Here is a 16,819-nt window from a genome sequence, read left to right as displayed (position 1 = left end):
TCAATGTATCCTTGAATTATTTACAGGAATTGTTCAATGCAGTTGCTGCTCTGTGTTTCAGTATGTAGCAGTTTGGTTTGCTTATGCAATGGATTGGCTGTCTTAAAATAGCTTGGAAGGTGAAAACTTAGTCCTTAAACTCTGGCCCTTAATAGTATTGTTGACTTGAAGAAGCTTTCTTACTAGTAGTTTAAAATGTATTTTACAGTCTTGTGTGGAGCTTGGTGCTTCAATAAACTTACCGTAGTGACTGGCTATGCCCACTATCTGTAGACATTGTGAACTGGATGTTGACCTAGTTCAATAGTTGACCTAAAATTAAAATTCCTTGTTCAGACAACTAAACCTGTTTGCTTTCTTTTAATTATTTTGGAGTTTATTCCCTGTCAGCTGCTACATTGGGGTGACTTAGTCTCACACTTGGGCTTTTCTGAAACTGCCATATCTGAGTTGCCATTCAGGATGCAGTCAGCTCAAAATACAGGAGAACATTCTCTTCCTCATTTGTTACTGAGCACGACTGTGCTTCTAGTTCTTTGTCAAGGTTTAATTTTTTTTCTTAAGGTGGAAGACAAATCTGGTTTCTACCAAGGACAAATCCAAGAACTCAAAGAATGCCAGAGGCTGCTCGTGCCCCATTGCCTCTCTACTCTCCTGGCAACAACTGCTTTAACTGTACATCTGCTGTGTGGTTATCTTGTTTGGGGATTCTGCTGCCTTTAAACAAAGCATTGGCTCCTGCCTCTGTGTACCCTCACTGCTCCCAGCTGAGCAGTTACCTAATGTTTAAAGATTGTTCTAGTCATCTTTGATGTATTTATAATTGCAGTGAGCATCTAAAATTAGGACAGTTGTTCAATCTGAATTCAGGAACACTTAATCAAGTGTTTATGGTCACTGATCTTAAAGCTCTGCTCTGAGGATTATGAACAACTCTTATCAGTTTTCCAGAGGAGCCTTGTCAAAAGTGTTTTTGATAGCCAGCTTCAGAATTCCTTAGAACTGTTGTTTGTGTGCTGGCAGTCTGATTCAGGAAGCTTAGGCAGTCTAAATTTCCTAGCAGTTAAATCTGCCTTCTACAAAATACTTGATCAAACTGACACTTCCTACCCAGTCTTCATCCTGTGCTCTAAGAGCTTGGAGCAAGACATACTTAGGATGGCACAGGTTGAGGAGAATTTTACAGAACCGTCAGAACAATCACTTGAGATTCTGAATTGCTGGAGTATTGGAAGCCTCATTTTTATAGGTAAGTAATGTGAACAGGGATCTGACGAGAGGTTTTGGTTTAGCTAGTCTAGTGCCTTGAATTTCAGTAGGCTGGGAATCACACTTAACCCATTTGTTCTTCTGCTATAGCTCAGCATGCATGTGGAAACATCTAAGGTGAAAAGGGGAGGACCTTATCCACTGGGATACCGCACTATCCCAATATTCTGAGAAGGGACCCACAAGGATCATGAAAAACTGCCTTAGCCAGGAGAGTTGCCTGTGGTTAAGATGAATGTCTAGGAAGACCACTTATTTACGGTCACTTTAGCTGCTCCCTGCTTGGGGTGTTTTATTTTCAGGAAATCAAAGCTACTGGTTTTATTTAGGGTGCCATGTCCATGTTACTATTACATAAATGAAATGCCTGGTTTCTAGGTCAGTAATTGAATCTTAACAGCCCTGTTTACTTAATTCTTTAACTACAGGATGGGAGTGGTAGATTTCAGTACTTTCTGCTAATGGAAGAATGTCCTCTGAGATACAGTAAGTCGAGTGTGGTGGAAGCTAATGGCATTGGTCATGAACCAGTGTTGGCTGAGGTGTGCTTGCAAGGTCCTTCTGCAATTGTGAAACAGGCCTTGGGACACTGTAGCAGTTTTCTGGAGATGTGTGTGTGTAGGAACACTGACATTCCAAGTTCAGCTTCTGATAGCTTTACAAGAGACAATCCATCATCCTGTCAAACAGTGTGGAGGTTCTCATGTTCTGTTCTAGCTAAAACAAAAGCCTTTGCTGCACAACAGTGTAGCAAAACAACTGGTACTGTTTTAGTCCAAACTGGACATTGAGGTGGGGGGTCTTGGGCCCAAAGACTTCTCCCTTACTGTGTTGGCCGAAAGGGATATCCTACTGATCCCTGATGGGAGGGAATGAAGACTGATTAATCTTGGTAGCACCACTGGCAAGGACAGATGGGCATGATTTGAAGGTACTCTCTTTGAACAGGAGAAAACACTTCTACAGTAAGTGGTAAAATACAGATGTGGAATCTGCAGATTCAAAACCCAACTGATGACATGCTGGGAAAATGTCTCCAGCAGATTCTGCTTTGAGCAGGGATTTGGACAAGGTGATCTCAAGAGGTTTGTGCCAAGCTAAATGATTCCCAAAGTGCCCCTGCTCACGTCCTGGGCTTACCGTTGTGTTCAACCCTACGTTCATCTGGCAATCCTTCCAGTAAAGGAGGATGAACAGGTGCATGCCACAGCCTGGTAAGTTAGAGAGGTCTCAAACTCATCCTAGTGTAGTGTTAGGAATGGCCAGGCAGGACTAGGACACTACCTCAGGGTTGTAGGTGAGCTATCCTGAAAAAGCTTCCCATAATCAATTGTGGCTGTGGAGTTTTGATGGGGGGAAATGGATGAAATACATGGCTGGATGAGGAACTGTAGTAGCTGGTCAATTTGCAGCCTGTTAGGATAACATTTAATAAATTAATAATAGCTAATGGTTAAAGGGGAAGGTTAGTGAGGATTAAGGACCTGCTAATAAGATCAGTCTTATTATTTGGGTGATACTATAGCTTAGAAGTTAGCTGAGCAGGTAGTGCAGGAGTGCAGCTGCTAGCCCCACTGCAGGCAATGCACACTGGGTGTTTTGGCTTTCATCCATCTGTCTCCAAAGACCGGGCTCTCAGGGCTACTGCAGCTGCGTCTGCTGCTCTGGCGGAGTGGGCTGCTCTCGGGAATTGTTCACCAACAACCTGGGCACAACGAGTAGTAAAATTACTGCTTTCCTGCATTTATGTGTGTCACTTCTATGACTATGCTGTGTTCATTGGACTCGGTCCAGTTAAGAGAAAAACTGGTTTGCTAACTGTTGAGTAACTAAGGGGAGTTCCCATAATCTCCTTGCCAGCCGTTTCCAGTGGGGGTGGGTGGGAAGTACTAGAGACTTGAAAATTTCTCCTTCAAATACTGCTTTTAAAAATGTCTTTTCTATGGAAGCCTTCATGCTTTAATGGGCAAATAAGGAAGTTGAATTCAGTTTTTTAAATCAGACTTTTCAATTAAAACATTCAGCTCTGCAAAACTGTAAAATTAAGTCTTCGAAAGTAATCTGCTTTTTTTACTTGTGAGAATAGTAGGTATTTGAGATGGCAATGTATATTAATATTCTGGGGGAATACAATGTAAGTATAAAAGAGAAAAATGTCATCTTCAACCAAAGATACAATTCTGAAACTTGTGTACTACATTTAATCTGTTTGCTTAACAGAACCTTGGAAAGGAGATTGAATTGTCTTTGGGACAGAGAAAGAAAGGAGGGCTTTTAGGACTTAAATTAAGTTTGTGCAGAAAATACAGAAACTACTGGAGTAGGGATGGAGACCTTAGTTGTCCAGTTTCCTGTAAGGGCAGGTCTGATGTCACAGTGTCATATTCAGATGATGTACAATAGCAGCTTTGAAATGGTTAACTTCCTTCCAGCTGCTCCTTAGAAAAAGAATTCCTATGCTTTTTCAAATAAGAACTATGTAGAAGAGAGCATTTATTTCAGTGTCCTGAACTGAGAATCTTGGGATACTGTTCAAGAAATTGTGCAAAGATCAACCAGGACACCTTCAAACACAGAAGATTCAGTAAAGATGGCTTTAACAGTAATAGCCTGCACAACTCTGGTTGGGTGATGTGACACAATAACTCCTGATGACATTATTGAGAGTTTCAGCTTCAGGCTGTTGAAGAATGGGTCTGCTTTTTACTGGGTGCTGTATGTATGCAGAGTAGGAGATAGTTCCTGCTCTAAGATCCTGCCGTTCAAACAGGATGTCATGTGTTCTGTAGTGACTGCATGCTGGTGCTTGGCTTTTTAGGAGCTGAACAGGAAATTATAGTGATGAGATGGAAAAGAAAAGGCATGAAAGAATATAAAAATAGGAGAATAGCATGAGAGGAAGACAAAAGTTTGATGCAAATGTCTAATAAGTGGTGTAAGATGAATCTACCACTATTTTCTGAATAATAGCAACACTCCAGGAGCTGGAACTGCTGTCTTGTTCCTGCAGGGTGTTATCAAATGGCAATGATTTATACCTTTCTAGTGGCTCCTAAAGCTGTAATAGAGTATTTAGATTGTTCCAATTGCAAGATAATTAATGTTCATCTTGCAGATCAGACCTTTGGGTAGTCATGTACTTACCCAGGAGTTAAACTTCCCTATTAGTAAACCAGTACTTTTATCAATAGTAATTGACACCCTGATCAGCAAACAATGCCAGCTCTCCATTCAGTAACTCTCCCTTAAGTCATTTAGGCATCACTAGCTTGTGCTGGCTGGTTCCTTGTGACAAGGCAACCCCTCAGAGGTCAGACAGGTGTTCCCCTTCCTTCCAAGTCTGACAAGCTCTAAGATAGTTACTGACTGTATCATCACAACAGCACATCCCTGGTCCTGTGGTACCTTCTTAAAAGGCACCTGCTTTTTGGCAGACAGAAAAGTACTACTAATGGCCCCTGGGAGACTGAATTTCTGCTAGCTTTTCATGTGTCCAGAATTGCAGAAAAATTTTCTGTGTCTGGATTTAATGCTAATTTTTTTTTTTTTTAACTGAGAGGTTTTTTTCACTATGCTAGAATACACGGCTCTTGAAATTAAAGGGGAAAAAGAGGATCAGCTCTATCATCTTCCCACTCTGTCATGATTGCTGAACCATTAGATGATTTGCAACCCCAGGAAGGCTGTGGGGTTTCACAATTCCCTCTATTTTTAAGGTCCTTAAGACTTTGAATTTTTTTTCTATTAAATAAACACTGTCGATCAAATACTAATTCAACCTGAGACCTTCAAAAGATCTGTGAAGCTCCCTGTATCAGAAGTGGAAATGCAGTCTTTTATTGCTGCCAAATTGGTCACACAGACTAGGAAAATCATAATTTAAGGTCCACTGTAAAGCTCTGTGGTTAGTGTAGTCTTTACATTGATTCAGAAGGTCTTGAATATGCTTAAAAGTAAAGCTTAATGAATTGGGATGTGTGACACTTTCCAATAATTTGGAATTGATGCACAAAGCAATGTAATATATAATTTTAAAGATGGTAGAATTAAGGCACTGCATAATTGATTTGCATTTTCAACTCTGAGAATGCTAGGCATTTTTCCATGGAGATAATAATGGTGTTTATTTATACATACATTGCACTTTAAAAGGCTGCCAAGACAAAAAGTATTAGAGGATTGTCTTCTGTTGACTCTCTGAGCAAGTCATCCCCACCAGGCAGATGAAAAGCCAGTTTGGAAGTTCATCTGAAAGCCAAGAGCAAAGAAGCACTTTAGCAATTCTTTTTATCGTTTTAATCATTCATTATTCTACCAACAGGACAAGTTCCTTCATTTTTGAAGTGGACTCTGATGCCCAGGCTAATCATGAAGTGAAGCTACACCTTCCTGCTAGCTTTTCCATCCCCTTCCACCATAGCAGCATACCTGGATTGATGCTGTGGGGGTTTCTGCAGGCAGTAGCTGCCCAAAAACCTTTAAAATCCTTTTGTGGTTTTTTGCTGGGCTTAGGAAGGAATGCTACAAAATAATCTCTTCTGTCACCTTTTTCTTTCCCTTGAATTTGTCTGTGCTCTGCCTTTCCCCAAGGAAGCATTAGCTAAGGAGACCCATCTCCACATCCCCTGAGGAAATCTTCATGGGGTCCAAGCTGGAGTACCTAAATTGCTATGATGTAGATTCATCATTTATCAGGCATAAATTACACTTGAACGTGGGTGTTATTGCCAGGATTCTGATGAATTCTCTTTGGCTACTGAAGAGACGTATAAAATGTTTTTGCTGTTTTTCGCTTCTTAAAAAGTAATCTTCACTACACAAGCTTTGAAATTGAGGAAAACAGGAAAAGGGGTTCATCTACATGGTGCTTGCTTCCTTGGCTGCCTCTGTCTAAAGATAAGTCTGCTTCCATGTTAGCAGTTGAAAAATAATAAAAATCAGTCATTTGCTTGTGAAGCAGATTGGATGTATTATCAAGCCTGATACCTTATTTCTCATCTGCATTTGAGAGAAGAGTACCTCCTTGCATTCTATGAAGCATGGGGAAAATGCATCCCATATTCAAATGTGTGTGTTTATGTCTTCAGCCTTCTCTTCTGCACCTAGCCAAAGCAGCCTGTTTCCACCCAAATGCTGAGTTACACCCATTCACTGTTTGCTTAGTAGGATGAAAGGAGTCCTGTGAAAGGTATCCTCCACTTGAGTTGGGCCTTTTTCCCCTCAAAGGGGAAAGGCAAATTTTAACTTGCCAAAGGGCAAAATTTCACTGCGGATCTAGTACAACTCTGAGGAATACTCTAGCCAATTTGGACAAGAGGCTTCTCCTAGCTTTTCATAGTTTACTATTTCAATAGGTTTTCTAAGAGTCTAAGTCTATTTATAATTTCACTGATGAAACAATTAGGATGCCGTATTGGTTTGTGCTTTCATCAGCTTTTGACTAATTAAAATAAAGACAAATAGAGACTTTCCATTTCCAATCTTTGGAGAGTACACTGCTCGAGAAACTCGACTTACCTGCTCAATCAGCCCATGTTGTTAGTAGTTATGCTGTGTGACATTGCCTGCAAGTAGCCCAACTCAACAAGTGAGGCCCACACGCAGTTTCAAAGAAGGCAGAGGAAGGTTGTCTGTCTATCTGTAAACCACAAGTTTGTGTCTTGCTGCCAAATGCTTCTGTGTGCTTTCTTCCTATTTCTGGAAGTGTGATAGGGACGATGTTAGCAACATACTGGTTTAAAAGCACCTTGAAGAAATCCCAGTGTCTTATGTTGTAAACCAAGGTAATCTTTTATGTTTGTAAGAGAAACAGCTGTGGCTCACTTTCAGAGTATAAGTGAGGGGAAGTTCTAGGATTTTTTATTTTGTAGCTAATATATGACCTGTAATGTCTGCTGGAGTTGTACTAGAGAAGCAGTGAAATTTTGCCCTTTGGGATGATTGACAAGTTAAAATCTGCCTTTCCCCTTTGACGAAAAAAGGCCCAACTCAAGTGGAGGATGCCATCTGAGATTTAAAATATGTTTCTCAGAATATTTTGCTTTTGTGTTTTCACAACTTTCATGCAGAAGAAGTAGGTTGGTTGGGTTTTTTTTAATTTGCCCAGGGAGACATTTGAGTACTGTAGTTAAAGGTATACATTTTTTTCCATATTTGTCCTATTTCTTCAGTTCTCACCACCAGTCTGCCCTTTGTGGATGCAAGAAATCCCCCAAGTAAACCTACTTATTTAGCTTTTGAGTTTTTGTGAAAATCAGACATTGCTGCTCCTCCCTCCTCTTGGTCTTATTTTCTATTCAAAGTACAGAGCTGGTGCGTTTAATTGTTTGATGAACTCCAGCAATTCTGGCCTTTTTTCGGTCCACAGTCATTCTTGTGAGATATAACTTCCAAACAGGGGAGTTAAAATGAAGTTATCTATCCTTGTGAGCAGTAATTTTTGTCCTGAATCTCTGTGCTTGAGATAGCGTAGGGAACGGGGGACTGTCTAGTGTGATAGGTACCCAGCAAAAAAGCTTTCCACCTCTTGAAGACAGATTTTAACTCTTCAGTGAAGCTTAGAAGACTGTTCAGGGCACCTACAGAAGAGTATTGTATACAGACTATGTGAACCTCTACCATGCAGAAAATAGCCCCAGTTCAGAGCCTCACTGTTGCTCATGATATGCGTATATTCTGATTCACTCATGATGGGGAGGGTCTATCTCCTCTACTGACTTGCAGACTCAAAGTAGATCCTAGCAAGAAATTCTTTTCCAGGCTTACTTGCTGTTTGGCATAGCACAGCAATCTCAGTAAGGCGGAGATGAAAACAAAAGTAGCATATGAATGTTAAGCCATGCAGTCAAACTACCCACAGCAATAAATCAAACATTCTCAGCTCAATTTGAATTAATTTACCAAAGAGATTTTTGGCTATATGCCATTTAGAATCCTTCTATTTTTTGTTTGAAGACCTAAGTCTTAATTTTTATCTTAAAGGGTTTTTTTTTCCCCAAATATTCTCTATTGCAATAGACCACTTTTGTGCAATTACTTAGTTTGAAAAAGTGCTTTAGAAAATCACTGGAGCCTTAGCTTTATGGGTAGCTGTGCTTAAGCAAGAACAGAACCTTGAAAGGTACCTATGCAAGAGGATGGGCCATACCCATGAGTAAATTTCTACCTTCAGTTCTACCATATTGTTCTTCTCCATCATGTGGGAAGTATCGGTAGCTTCAAGGTCCTGTCATCATGCTGTCTGTGCTGACTGTTCCTTCCAGGATATAAACAGTATACCAGGGCATTAAACCCTCAGCTCTCTTCCAGCTCCCAGGTTTGCATGCAAGTAAATCAGATGAAAATTATGTGATAAGAAAACTGATTTATGTATTCCATCGTTGAAGCACACCTGTGACTCCCATTTATATGCTTCAACTAAAGACCACTGAAATCTACTTTTGATTTCAGTGGTATCTGGATCAAGCCCTCAGTCTTGACCATCTGTGGGGTAGGTCCTGATACAGTATGCTCTTAAGGATATGCTTCATTTCTTCCCCATTTAATAAAGCAATTAGGTGTGTGATTAACTTGACTATAAGAGGTGAAGCCTGTGCTAAAAGGCAAGCACGAGCTTTGCTGAACTGGCATATAAATACTAATTTACTTTAGAGGCTGTCCTCATTCAGTATCTGGAAAATAATTCTGCAGACACAAAGCCCTGGTAGATATCACTGTGGATACAGATCTTTTCAGACCAGAGCTATCTAGAATCCATTTTGAAGGAAAAGACTCTAGCTTGTTTGTGCCCTGTCATGTACATGGGTCCTTCATTTTACAGTAAATTTGGCTACACTGCCTGAGTGTACTCATATTTTGAAGTAAAAACTGGTAGATATTGATAAAACAGAAACCATGTCAACAGTGCCTTAACTCACCATAATTATTTCTTTTTCAGTCCAGGTGGTTTGTTTTGTTCTGCAGTCCTGAGGACCTCAAAAATTTACTTCAGTAAGTACTATGCAAATGAATATTTCCACTAATAAAATATGTATGGACATCTGAAATGCAAAACATGTACATAAATTGCAGTGTGTTTGCTGAGGCGTAGGAGCTCTATGTGTGACCTGAGCACATGAGAAGTAATTCAAATCAGCTTAGCACTAGCTGAGCTGGCAATCTGGAGAGCTATGTGGGGCTGCCTTATTTAAATAAACTCGAACTTGCTAGAGACTAGAGGCACTGCTAAATGAGATCCAGTGAATGTCTCTGTGGTGGCCTATGAAGTTACCTGCCCCAGTTACTGACTGTCTTGGAAGTTGCCCCTTTCCACAGCAGAACAGAAGGTGTGCCCCACCCCAGCTGCTTTATTGCAACAGTCTGCTTCTTCCTTTAATGTGCAGGCAAAGTGAAATTCTGCCTAAACCAACAGACTTCAGACTGAAGCTGTTGAGGCACTGAGTACAGTCTCTGGGCTTCACTGTGAGCATGGCCACCACAAATATGGTGTTAGTAACTCCTTCAATTGTTGAAAAAAGATGTGACAACCTCATTTATTAATACCCTGACAATTAACAGCAGCTTCATCTCAGCAGATGTGGCAGGTCCTGTTATCCCCATGACTTAGACCTGTGGCTTTTTTTTTGTGGCTTTTTTTTGGTGGCTCTGTGGCACACCAAGGCTTTGGTCTTTTAAGCCCAGCTTGCAAAGAACTGTGTTGCAGGAATTGTCTTTTTAATTGCAATGAGATGGCTCCCAAAAAAAAAAGCAACTCATCAGCTCATGTTTATGGAATTTACAGCCAAAATATCTTCAGATGGCTACTAAAACATCTTAGCTTTCTTTTTGTGACTGTTCAATCTTGAAGGTCATTTCTGGTGTACATAGTGAAAAGCAATATATGTTAACTATCTTCTGAAAAACAGACAAGATAAACAGTATTTTATTTCTTCCCTTCTAAGGGTTTAAAAGAACTAAGAGTATCTGCCAGATTTACAAGGACATGTGTTTTGGTGGTGTGGCTAAGATAAATTCAGATTGTAGATGAGCCAAAGGATGAATATTTCTGCTGCTGAAAACAGGAGTGAGTACAATGGATGCGTATCATGTCCATGTGGCAGAAAAAAATCTGTAAAATTTCCTTCTTGCTTAAATTGCAATTCCATAAAATTTAAAATGCCTTCAGTCCTTTCAGTATTGAGGCCAACTCTAATCGCTTCAGTGGTAGCATGACTTCTCTGGCCTCTGTAATACAATTCCTGATTTACTGCAAGAGATCAAGCTCAAGGCCACTGCAGTTCCATTTTACTACTTCATTCAATATATTGGATATGTTGTTTATTAAATTGTCAGCTATCACTGCACAGGCAATACCAACCAGTGTAATTACAGTTCCTATCTGTGGGTTTGGCACCCCACTGAATAGCTCTCTAGTCGCACTCTTCCCAGTAAAGAAAAAAAGAAGAAAAAAAAAAAAAAAAAGGGCTTTTGAACCTGCAGCTCGATGTATTCTCATTGAAGAATGCTCAAGTTACCTTACCACTGGAGTGTTAGAGAAGAGAGGGAATCTGAGATTTAAAAGCTGGTGTTGTCAGTTTACCTGGCTGAATTTGCTGGATTAAAAATGTAGATGTGACTGCAGTCTCTTCTTCCAGCAGAGCTAGATGTTGTGCCATGCTGAGCAGCTGGAAAATGGCAGTGTCTCCAGTCATTACTACGCTTCACAAAATGGACATCTGTTGCAGTCCAAGCTAGGCACTTCAGGGAATACCTACATGATCTTCTGCAGGAAGCCTTAGGTTTTCTCTGCCCACATCCCAAGCAGGTGCGTGCTCCAGACTGGAGAGAACCCAAGCAGCCATGTTAGGAGGGCAATAAGCATGAGTTAATATTCCCAGCCTCCCAGCTGGATTACTAGGTCAGGTCTGGCCTTTACTCCTGAGAACTATACTCCTGGCTCCAAGTGGCTCCTGTCTGGGAGCACCAGTGTGTGACATGGGTAGGATTGATGGGAGAGATGAACAAAGTGCCTGGACAAAGCATCTCACCTTCCACACCCCAGAACATGTGGACTGTACATCCAATTCCCAGGTGCTTTGTTCTCCTCATTCCCTTCACAGGGATGATAGGCACCTAGCTCTGTGCTGTGAGCAGCAACATTTCATTTTGGTTTTAGGTATGGCATTATCAGTGTTACAACATCCAAAATGGCACTAAATATCAATGTGTTATTTTGGATCTTCCCCAAGGACCAGAATTTGACTTTCCAAAAAATCATATTTTGTTAGGAAACATGTGTTAGGGGTCTGAACCTCTCTACAGCTGACACTCAAGGCCATGTGTGCAGCAATTGGTTACAATGACACTAAACCTGGCAGTTTAATTGTGGGATGCCAGTTCTTTCTTCTCTGTTGTGAAATGAACATAGTCATCACTTGTTTCTATTTTTGCATGAAAATGATTCATAATGTAGAATGTACTGTACTACAAAAGGGATGGAAGAAAATAGTTCCATGATACATGTTGGGAGACAGAAGCAATGGCTTGCTGCTGTGATTCACGCTTGTACTGCCCAGGCATTCCAAAAATGGTTTTCTTCACAATTAGCCGTGAAATCTGTAAACCATAAAAGGAAAACCATCAGTTTAACAGCAAGTGATTCCGGCTGGCTTCTTGAAATAAAGGAAGGTGATAATTCATGGAGCAAGGGAAATATCAAAGCTTACTGGACATTTTCTCCTAATTAACTTTACAATCAGGCAGCCCACAGTGGCAGTCTTTGCTCTGCAACTGAAAAGACTTAACTGTGCTTCAAAAATCGATACGGTCTGATGAGAACCAATCCCTGATACTTATTATGGTGTGTCTGGCATAGTGCCCTCTGTGCAGCCGCTTGCTGAGGACAAGGCCACGTAAGGGATTGGCTGGACTGCAGCCCTGCTCCCCTGCCCACATATTCCCTGTGGAACAGACTTGGCAGAGAGAAGGCAGTGAGTAGGCTGAGCCCTGGCAGATTGCTCTTCCCCCAGCACAACAAAAAAGTGAAAACAACACTGCTGAGAGCACTCAGCTGGATGTCAGCTGAAATATGAAAATGTGGGTGTTACTTCCCTCAACAAGCCTTTTTGCATTTTTGGGACCTCTTCAAGCTTGGCATTGCTAGGTATGTCTCAAGGACAATATGCTCCTTCCAAGGTTTTTTAATGAGGTCTAAGGATCTGTCATCTATGACTAGGAGAAGTTCACAGTTACAAGACAGGGTAAACTGGAGCTCTAGCTTATGATGCTCCTCTTACAATTTATAAGCAGAATATTTATTAACACATGCATCCTGAGAGGTGCCATGTACTTGGGAATGACTCTGGGAAATCATATATACACAATTATTACTACAGAAGCATGCACAATTTATTACAGCTTCTAATTTACTTTTTAATACCAGAACCAGCAGTCATAATGCCTGTGTATCTTCTGGTCTTGGCTGTATTTCTTACAGCAGACAGAGCCTCCTTTTGCCTTTTTGGGCTGAATCTATTTGCTGATCAATAATCTTAATGTACCACTAATTTCTAGATATCTGATAAAAATGAGAAAAGGGTTTTTTTTTAATCCTGAGTTATCTATACCTTACCATATTTGTAATGCTAGATAAAATATAGTATTTTTAAGAACTAGAATAAGCATCACTACAGTTTCTAGCAAATGATTGTATCAATACCAATTGTCATGGGACAGATGCTCTCATTTAAGTAACAACTAACCTTTTATTTGAAAATCCTTTAGGATCTTATTAACTGCTCCATGTCAGGTAACCTATTTTTGTAGGGGAGCCATTCTGAGTAAACAGCAACTTCCTAAATGAGTTATAGCTACTGCTATTATACAATAATTTGCAGCAAACCATCTCTGACACTTCTAATGTTGTACTTTTAGCCTTTGAATTTCAGTCAGAATCTGGAGTGCTTTATGGACAAGCTAGAGCTGCTTGGCTGCTGATTTGGAGAACACATTTACACTTGATGTTTATTTTGCTATTGTAGCTGTGTTGTGCCAGAAATGTTCTCGTGTGACCTCAAGCTAACAACTAGTTATAAATGGCATCTGTGCTGAGGTTTTTGATCATATACCCTAAGTAATCTCATAAGCAACTGCTTGCCTTCTAAATTTCATCATCATCACCATAATGACACAAACTGATGCACTAGTGCAGTGCCACTGTGTATGGGGGCTAGCTTTTCAATTTCATAAATGCATATCAACATCCTGGGAATGGCTTAAAATACAGTTATGGTCAGTAAAAGGATTTTGTAAAAGCAGTGACTCTGTGTTCTATATTAATTCTGAATTGTAAACATAGCAGAATATACACAAGTCCTACTTTCCAGATGTTTTCTTTATCCTAGTATTAACTGCCAGGAGAAAGCTCTGCACTACTAGCAACCTTGGGTCTATTTCTAAATGTCAGCTGCTCCACATGTAAGAGTTTTTCTTCGTCATTTCAACATTTCCAATATTCTTTTAATTACCACCCCCCTTCTCTCCCCCTCCCCCAACAGTCTTTTAACAGTCACAATCCCAGGGGTCTGTGACTCTCAGGATTAAGAGCTCCTGGGATTTCTTTCTGGGGTCCTGTGTCAGGAAGTGCCTTTCCCACTAATCACCTATCACCTTCGCTTAATCATCCTCAAGTCAATTCTGCTAGACTTACAAATTAAGGATCCAGTCTTTTGTTGGCTCTTGCTCAAGAAAGTCTCAGCACCCTTTGGTTTAGCTCAGTGAGAAGGATCATGGGCCTCTAAAGACCAGCTTGATTATGCTTTTTCCCTTCCCTCCTACTGATATTCGGTTGCTCAGCCAGGTCTGACATGCGGTCTGAGGCCAGCCCTGCAGCTGCTGCTGAGGTCAGATTAGCACTGCCCCAGCAGCTCAGGCTGCCACCATCCAGCAGGGACAGCCTGGAGCTCAGCTTGGAAAGCTTCTGCCTCAAGCTTCCAGTCCTATTCTGCAAGCCTCTGGAGCTTGTTTTTGTAGTGTGTGCTCGCTGCAGTTTGTTTCACCACTTGAGTGGCATTGTGGCCTGTGGATTATGTCCATGGCTGTCTTCCCTCAGCAGCTCTGCTGCTTGCTTTCCCCAGCACAGCAGAAACTTGAGTTTAGCAGGAAACCTTACTCTTCCTTGTTCCAAAAGCCGAAAGTAATCTCCCCTTTGACCTTGTCTGACCATTTGGCCTTTTCTTTGACGAAGGAGAAAACGGGTAATTTACAAACCATTCCCACATGGCATAAAAACATCCCACTAAAAGGATTTGTTCCTACCTCCCTCAGGGGACCAGCATATTTTAATATGCCAGGTGTATATAGAAATGTCTCTGCAAGCGTAAGAGAACCATGGCAAGCCTTGCCACTTCTCTGGGAGGCTGCTGCAAGCCTGTTTCAATTGGTGGCTATTGGGTGTGGTGTCAAGGTGCTTGTACTTTCTTTCTTACTTCTGTTTTGAAGCAAACATAAGAGCTATTACTAACCAGCAACAATCAAAGCCTTGTCTTGGAATCCCATCAATGAAGCAGTCGTAGAATGAGAACTGCAATATTTGTAATGGCAGGGTGCAACAGATGCTCACCAGCTTGTAGATTGGCACATGCTGTACCTGCTTCCACAGCCATCTAAGGTCAAAATGCTTCAAGAGCCAAGAGAAATCTATTAATATCATTCTAAGTGTCATGGCTAAGGTCCAGGTAAGGAGAGCCTCAAGAAAGTATATTTAGAGAAGCAAAATTCTCTATTTCCCATCTATATCATGACAACTAATAATCTGCTTTTATGGGTAGTCATTAAATGGTCACTGAATCAGTATCAGTGTGGTTTATCTGCTGTGCAAGTAACAGTAATGGTGGATGTGAGATCTGCCAAAACTGTGGTCTCTTTTGGACAGCTGACATTTCAGAATTATTTTCATTCATAAACCTGCTTTCTTTAGTCATCTGCAACCTCTGTCATGCTTTTCCCTCATTGCTCATTCTTTTTTTCCTCTTCTCTATCTTGTCCATAGGATTATACTTGGCATCTTGCCCACTTTTATTTCAAACATGCCAGCTTTGATCTGATATTTTATTCTAGCTGACCAGCATGAGAAAAATTATGGCACAAAATCTAGGGAAAATGCTGCTGAAGTTTAAGAAAAAAATCCAATAAGCTTCCTTCTTTTGTAATTAATCCCTGTATTTTGTGTTTACTATTTGTCATAAGGTTGATTTTCAGAATACAGGATTCTAAGCTTCCCATCCTAGATGTGAGGAGTATTTGATGGCACATTTATTTATCCAGGATGATGAAGGCTCATTCTTTGTTAGATTACAAAGGACAGACATCATGCAGTTTTTTTACTGTGCATCTCATGACATTTTATATTTAAATGGGACTTATGTGGTTCTTGAATTGGCCTTAAATCATCTACATACTGTCACTAAGCATTTTCTTAACAGCTGTTCTTTCCTTTTGTTAATTACTTATCAAATGTCAAAATGTGATGGCTGAGTGAAATGTCCTGTTATCTGAACAAGCCCTACCTTCACAATCATTTTCTGTAGACAAACAAAATTAGGTGCTACATGAAAAATCACAAGACACTGTGACTGCACAAAAGCTTCATTTTTATGCCTGACTAAACCTGACAATCAAAAAATAAGGGAGGGGAGCAGGGAGAATGAATAACTGTACATCACCCTACCTAATGGTTATGAACAGGGTCAGGATGGACCTCAGCTGTTAAAGACCAAGTTGTGGGTTTTTTTCTGGTGACAAACGTAAAATCCTTTTATGGAAGATTATAATTCAGAATTGACTGGGGGAAGTTGTTGGGGTTTTTTCAGATGAGTGTTCAAAAATCTGCTCATATTCAACAAAATGTATGTTTTCATTCAAGTTGGGACTAATAACCTGATACTTCTGGAAAAGCAGAAATTACTGTAATAACTGACCAGCATTACCTGTATTTTCTGTGGCTATAAGATTATTATTTGGGTTTGGTTTGGAATGGGGTTGAGGATTGAATTATCTGTTAAAAAAATGAAAGCTTCAGTTCATTTCCCAGTAAAAAAATAGCATATCCATTAGAAAGAAACATATAAACACACAAAAAATGTATTGCATAATATGGTAAGGCTATTTTAGTGTGCTTTTCCTCTTCACAGAGTTGCTATGTATTTTCTTAATGGCAGAGATCAACTTCCAAATATAAATAGGAATGCCTTTTCTGGATTGCTTTTGATTGCTTCGATTGCAACGATTTCAAGTTTGGGCTTAAAATGAGATAAGAATATGTAGAGGAAAACTTGAGTAATGGCGTAGTTTGCTGTCAATGTCTACAAACAAGTGATATGGATAGGACTTCAGTTTCATATTAAGAGAAACTTCCCTAAATAATGTTCCTTGTTAGTTCTCCTCTAACCCTGAAATGACAGAAGATGCTAAAATAACGTGAGAGTTTTATACCAGTGTCTATCAAGTCTAATCTAATCAGAAATAAGCTTTTAATGTGCCACTGACAAAAAATAGAGAAAAAAGTGAGGCCAGA

At 40.3% G+C, this 16,819-nt stretch overlaps 1 protein-coding gene across 5 annotated transcripts in view; it reads right to left on the bottom strand.

The window, feature by feature from the left end:
* Positions 1–55: 55 nt before the first annotated feature.
* TTC7A (tetratricopeptide repeat domain 7A) overlaps positions 56–16,819 on the bottom strand; it is a 210,675-nt gene continuing 193,911 nt past the window's right edge. Inside the window, exons 20-21 of one of the 5 annotated variants that reach the window (XR_004417261.2) lie at positions 8,394–11,862; positions 56–5,517 (exon numbers count right to left, since the gene is read on the bottom strand). Coding sequence is in view for 1 of the 5 variants with exons in the window: in XM_033053676.2 (XP_032909567.1) it covers positions 11,731–11,862 (132 nt within the window). In the remaining 4 variants the exon portion in view is untranslated. Of the gene's footprint in view, positions 11,863–16,819 lie in introns of all 5 variants that reach the window. The other 4 variants (XR_004417262.2, XR_004417264.2, XR_004417263.2 and 1 more) reach the window with 4 other exon arrangements.

The sequence above is a fragment of the Catharus ustulatus genome, chromosome 3 (genome assembly GCF_009819885.2).
Source record: "Catharus ustulatus isolate bCatUst1 chromosome 3, bCatUst1.pri.v2, whole genome shotgun sequence".
Lineage (NCBI taxonomy): Eukaryota > Metazoa > Chordata > Aves > Passeriformes > Turdidae > Catharus > Catharus ustulatus.
This window is presented reverse-complemented; position numbering and strand designations above follow the sequence as displayed.